Source organism: Gasterosteus aculeatus, chromosome Y (genome assembly GCF_964276395.1).
Source record: "Gasterosteus aculeatus chromosome Y, fGasAcu3.hap1.1, whole genome shotgun sequence".
NCBI lineage: Eukaryota > Metazoa > Chordata > Actinopteri > Perciformes > Gasterosteidae > Gasterosteus > Gasterosteus aculeatus.
In genome coordinates, this window is record NC_135709.1 from 12,826,080 (window position 1) to 12,832,525 (window position 6,446).

Below are 6,446 nucleotides of genomic sequence, written 5' to 3' on the forward strand. Positions count from 1 at the left end.
TGAGAAGCATCTTTGAAACCATAGAAATCAGGTCAATGCTGCGTTGCATTTGGTTACATACAATTGAATACTTTTAATACATTGCATGATTGGGGGTGTCCGGTGTGCCCAGGCCTCTACATGTCTCTCTCTGGCTCTATATCAGACAGCGACTGTAAGGTGCATTTGTCAAATCTGTCATGTCACTGCCACACATTAATATGATTAAAAGGACTTGCCCACCGTCACGAGGATACATTCCATCCCCGGTGACATAACACAATGTTATCCCACATATTAATATAATCCTGGGGGAGAGGCACACGGTTTAACCTTGTAAAATAAAGAAAGATTTTTCTGTACTATGGACAAGCGGGGATTACGCCGTTTTAATTTTAATTTTTTGGCTACGTCTTGAGTCGGGCTGGTGGATGGCCCCCAACCACGCTAATCCTGGATAATGATACAGTCGCAGCATTAGCTAATGAAACCAAGTGAAAAATCATCTGTAAGCGAAAGCCACACATAACAAATGGTAGCTCCGCGTACACTTGTGTGTAAACTGTTAAACACAGTTCCACTCTCCTCACACAACCTGTTCTCTTTAATGACTCTTTAATGAGTCTGCAGCAGCGTGGTGACCGGCCCCCGTGGGTGAAGTCGCTTGTTTGGTACTTCAGTGACAGACTGCTGCTGCTGCGTGAAATCACAAAGCCTAAAACACACCAAACACAGATATACAGGCGGAGAGAGAACCCAGCGGTCCTCTCTGCACCTTAGTAACAGCAGACTGGCAAACTAGCCCCTTCCTCACTAGAAGCCCCCCTATTGGTTAACCAGCGCTCTGTTGCTAGGGAACAGCTTATGCCTTGCATCAACGGCAGCCAATCGGTGGCCGTGTGTCGTGACAGGGGGGCGGGGGATTGGGGGGCGGCGGATAGTTGGAGGTTGTGTGTGTGCATGTTTGCTGCTGCAGAGAAGCAAGTGAGATTTGTGTAAGACGGGTTCATAGCACACAAAGATACTATCACAGTCCGAAAAATTCGCTGCAAACGTTGGGGTGTTAACAGCCAATCAAACTCCATTGATATGATGCATCTTGCGCAAGACAGGAACACAAAAGTGCATTAGTGCATTAAAAAAAGCGTACTTCTTTTTTTCAACTCTTATGTAGTATAATGCCGCTGTACCGAAATAGCTCTGCACCTCTGTGTCCCCTGGAAGACATGAACCAGTCGTCATCATGGAACACAAAAATGAACCTGCGCGCATCCCAAAGGCTCATATCTACGGGAGGAAGAGGTACACCCTGATGACTGAGCCCTTCCTTGCAGACAAAAAACATCATGATGGCGGAGAGATCCTGAAAGCTTATGCTTGCTGTTGTCAACTCCAGATCACTAAGTCGTTACCTCCATGAGGGATGTGTCCAAAGACGAATAGACTTTAAAACATGTGTGTACATAATATCGCTTGCAGGTTGTGCAGCACACAAGCTGCTGCATTTTGGCTGGTCTGCAGTTTATGTAAAGCTGTCCGAGGTGGGCCGCAAAAGGAAGCATTACAGCACTGTAGTCGAGCCTGCTGGTGATAAAATCAGGCACACGTCTCGTCTGAAGGATTTGGCTTAACTTCTGCGGTAAGATCATAAAAGAAGTAATATTATTGCGTCTAATGAGGGTTAAAAATATTCAGACAAGGATCAAAAAACAGACCGTTATTTGCTTGGGGATTGATTTCCAGTACTAAGGATTTGAACTCACTACGTGAAAACCTTTGTCTATAAGTTACTGTTCTCTAAGAGAGTGGAAGTTTTCAGGTCCAGCAGGATAATTGTTTGTTCTTTACTTCTTCCTCAGGATAATAAGCATTGTTATAAAACATGTTCTGTAGGGTCCAGTCAGCTGGTGGGGAGATTAAATTACATCTCTATATTAACAACATCAAAGTGGTTCAAACTCCTTTTCAGCAAAGCGAAAAGAATAACGAATAGGAGTTACAATTTGTTCCGTGATTATACTTAACCTGATCTTTTATTTAGTTATCTCTGAAGAGTACTACTCTGTGTTCTGTGCATGTGAATGATTATACACCAGGATGTTAAGAATAATCCGGCTCTGTTTTTGAAAAGTAAATAGTAGCTATTTAAAACAATATGTTGTGAGTTTAGCTGTTTTGGCTGTTTCCGAGTGTGCATTTTCACATACTTAACACATGTCATACCTAAAAATATATAAAGAAATAAATGTGCTCTACCAGTCTTAAAAATTCAAATAGATACTTTTCTGTAATACAGATCTGTAATGCAATAAATATAATGTTGATAAATACAACAATTACGTAAGGCAGTGGGAGATTTTCTTGAAAGGAATTAACGTTAACAGCTACACCATATATTTCCTTCACATTTTTTTTTTAGAAATACACTTTCTCGCAGAAGAGATGTCAAAGCTAGCAGATAAACTAGAGCGACATGAGGTTAGCTTAGCATAGAAACTCCAAGCAGAGGTAGGCAGCCTGCGCCGTCCATTTGGAACTATACTTTTGCCAAGCAGCTTCTCTAAAGCTCACTAGTTTAACACAATGTATATTGTTTGTTTATTTGGTATAAAATATTCAATACTATATATGTATTCTAAATATAGCTTAATTTAGAATACAGAAATTAGAGTTCCCTCAGATAAGTGTATTTTACAACTTGACTTGTTGCTATGATCTAAGTTTTCATATGATTTACTAATCGGGAATACTATTAGTGAATGATCACAGTCCTTTGGCATAAATAAGAGAGCCAGACAGAAAAGTTATTAAATTATTCAGTAATCAGCATCCCATTTTTGAAAGAGAGAAAGATGTGTCGGAAATTGTAGTACAGTGTGTGGTTACATGAAAAGCACATACAGTATTTCCTTTCTAAATAGCAGCCTAATGATCAGAGGATTTCATCCTCCTGGTTTGGTAATCATCTGTGACACAGATCTGTGATAAGCCTTTCACCGGATTGATCAGCAGAAACCTTTTTAGCAGCCAACTCTGGACAAATTCATTTGCAACAATGTTGCACAATTGCTGCTTGATATCGGCGCACAGTGAGTCCCGTTGTCTCCTCCCACTGCCGCTGTGGTTAAAAGGCTTAGTCTCAATTACAACCATACTGTAGTCCAAAACACACTTTATGTAAATTCTTATGAAATGTAACATTTCCAAACAAAGGAGACCATTTTAAGGGGTTCTGCCTGCGAAAAATAAAAATCTGCTACATCAATGATGATGTCAGTGAGCAATCGAGATCCAATTTCCCATATTTACCCAGAACGAACAGGTGGTCAGAAAGGTTGGCCTTAAGCCGCTTGACCCAGGTTGTCAGCAAGCATCTGCTTAAGTGTCATTGAGCAGGACACTGACTTCCCTCCAGGTCCGGGCTGCCGGGCTGCCGTTCTGCGGCCGAGTTCGCCCTCTGACCGGACTCTGTCACAGGAGCTGGGCCTGCCCGCGGGACCAACGCGGGATTGTATTATTTATCTTAAGATGCAAATTGCTCCTTTGTCAGTGCGCTTCTTATCACGTATCACTGTCGCCGCCGGGTCTGCAAATACACTGCAAATAATAATACAACATAACAATTTGTTGACTCTGTGACATTTGTGCTACATGTGAGCATTTTTATTCATGTTTCCAGGCACCACGAACACAAAGCAAACCAGAGGGAGCGGGAGGTACAGTGGGCGTTGAACCTATTTATTTACCTATTAGATTGTCTGAGGAAGTTGCATCGACATATCTGGTTAAGATCTAGACCCCCCCCCCATTTTTTCTATTCTGCATGAGTGACGTATTTTTGTAGGACAACCCCTCAGAAGTAGCATCACATTGGGTCCTTCGACAAAAGAAACAATGGGATCCTATTGGAAACATTGCCAAGCTTTTCCCCTTTCTCTTTCAAACAGCATGGACAACATTGTTTTGAGATTTGTTCAAAAGATAAGTGTTTTCTTACACTTACAGTCAAAGAAATATGGGCTCGAGAGAAAGAGAGTATAACAGTTATGGTTGATTTGGGGGTGCACCCGATACCAAAAAAAGAATAACGACAAACTCTCTAGTTTCATTTGTTTTAGTACCACACAACAATACTCAAGTAAAGTATCTATGGTGTATTCAGCCCACAGCCACGGGATTATTGATGTGCCTGCGTTATGCACGGTCCAATCAATGTCATTACAATTTTTTAATTATTTCAACACAACAACAAAAACTCCTTTGATCATCATTTAATTAATATGAATACTTTGACAAAATAGAGCAGAACATCGACCATCATGAAAAGAAAGGCTCGATGTGATTTGAATTCACATAAAGCAACTTACCACCTACGGGTGATTTGGTGGTCTGTGGTCCCCTCTTCTTTCTTTTCAATGAATCTTGTTATACCGCATTGCAGTTTTTTAAAATAGATAACGGAACCACGAAATGTGGTACTAAGATATGTCTTTGTTAAATAAGATAAATGGATGATTAAAAATGTCTGCAAACAGTTATACTGTTGTTGTGAAAACAGCCCTGTGTGTGTGTGTGTGTGTGTGTGTGTGTGTGTGTGTGTGTGTGTGTCCCGATTATTGACACTCTCCCCATTTCTCTCCCTCTCTCTCCCACACAGGCCTACAGCTCTTTCCTGGTTGTCATGGTGATTCTGCTCAACATTGGAGTGGCTATTTTGTTTATTCACTTTTTTATTTAAAGACAGCACCGCTTTCAGAGTCAGCTTGTTGATGCTACAACAACTATACATTTCATGTGAGTATTACAGAGAAAACCTGCAGTACCCCCTTCTGCCCCCCCACCCCGGCGGGAGGACTGCAGGGGAAGATGAGGACAAAGGCTCCACCGATTATTCGGACGAAGCTAGCTTGCCCGTGGGTATCCTCGCCCAAGCTCGGTCCGAACGTCCCTGAAAGAGATGCTGGAGCACCCGGCGGAGCGGACGCAAGAGGGGCCGACCCGGTCCAGAAGGTGGACTCACGTGAGCTCTAGCAGCTCCACATAAAGAACCAAATTGGCCAAAGCGGTCTGATCCCCAGGCCCTGAGCGCTGCAGCTGACACAACAGCGACATGTCTGCTTCCAATGTCTGCAGACAGCACCGACGAGATAGACTTTTTTCATCTTAAATAATCTTTAACAGATTTGTAACTTACAATGTATGTATTACCATTTGTTTTTCTCTCATGTACAATATGTTGATGGATATATTCTTTATTTTGTAACCCTCCAGCCCTCTTTCTATAACTCCTGCCTTTTGGTTCCTCCGCCTGGCCCGGGTGTTGTTACCGATGGTTCAACGTGCGTGTGCGAGCGTGTGTGTGCGACGGCTGGCGAGTTGTTGCTTTCAGCACATCCCTCAGATTCGTCTCCTCTGATACACATCTCCTCTCAGTCAGTCCTGCACCCAACGGCGCCAAGCCTGTATGTGTAACGCCAGTAACATGGCTTTGACCGAAATATCATTTTAATAAATCACTCTCTCAGACATTACCTGAAGACAGTGACTACACTTGCAAGATGTCTGCACTTTTGTAGAGCAAAGTGATGAAAGTACAAAAAAAGCATGCGTTTGTACTGTAATGTCTCAGTCGTTTGTTGAATCTGAAAGCAACAGGAAGACGCTTTGATTGGAGCAGTGTCTGGACAGAAAGCTGTCCGCTACCCATTGTGATGCTGAGGCCCCAAAAGAAATTTACTCATGTGATTGGTCGTCGCTGGGTTGAAACCAATTGCGGCCTCCACGTGGGGCTAAGAGGTCCTCCGGGCCGCCTTGAAGAAAAGTGTTTGGAAGGATTTTGGTGTGAAGAAGGTTGTGGTGTGGTAAGAGAGCCGCAAGTTCAGGATCTACCGCCTCCGTTCCCCAGCTTCTCCTCCAATGGCTGCAGACCCTCACTGACAGGCAGGCAGGCAGAAGAATAAAGAATATAAAATATATATATATATTTTTTTTTTTATTGTAGAGAGAAGAAAGCAAGTTTAACGTTGCCATCAGTAACAACTTCCAGCGGGGCAGGGAGGTTTGCTGCTGTTTGTTCTGTCTGACGCAGTGTTCCTCAAACTATACACATTTCTGGTGTTGGTGTCTGGTCCCCCTGCCCGCCCCAACATTATGGGTACATAAGGGTGCAGTCTGATGTGCCTGCACCGCAAGAGGCAGACAAATGTGTTTTGGTTTTACATTTTTTGGTCCCCAATTAAAGGAGGGTCCAAGAACCTCTGCTGTATGCCATGAGCCTGGTGATGATGTGAGTTTGCAGCATGCTACAGCATGCCAAGCTCTCTCTATCGTTTTACTCTCTTCTTTCTTTCTGTCTTTCTTTCTTTTTCTCTCTTTTTCTTGCTTTATGTTTCTGGGAATAACTGTTTTGTTTTTGAGTTATGTGGCGAAAACAATGAAAAGTATTTGAAAAAAAAAGTGACTCCGGT

At 42.7% G+C, this 6,446-nt stretch overlaps 1 protein-coding gene across 1 annotated transcript in view; it reads left to right on the plus strand.

Annotated features, from left to right (window-relative positions):
• Positions 1-6,435, plus strand: part of LOC120812202 (junctophilin-3-like) — a 46,598-nt gene extending 40,163 nt beyond the window's left edge. Inside the window, exon 6 of the mRNA XM_040168010.2 lies at positions 4,637-6,435. Within this exon, the coding sequence (XP_040023944.2) occupies positions 4,637-4,717 (81 nt within the window). The 3' untranslated portion in view covers positions 4,718-6,435. The remainder of the gene's footprint in view (positions 1-4,636) is intronic.
• Positions 6,436-6,446: the final 11 nt, after the last annotated feature.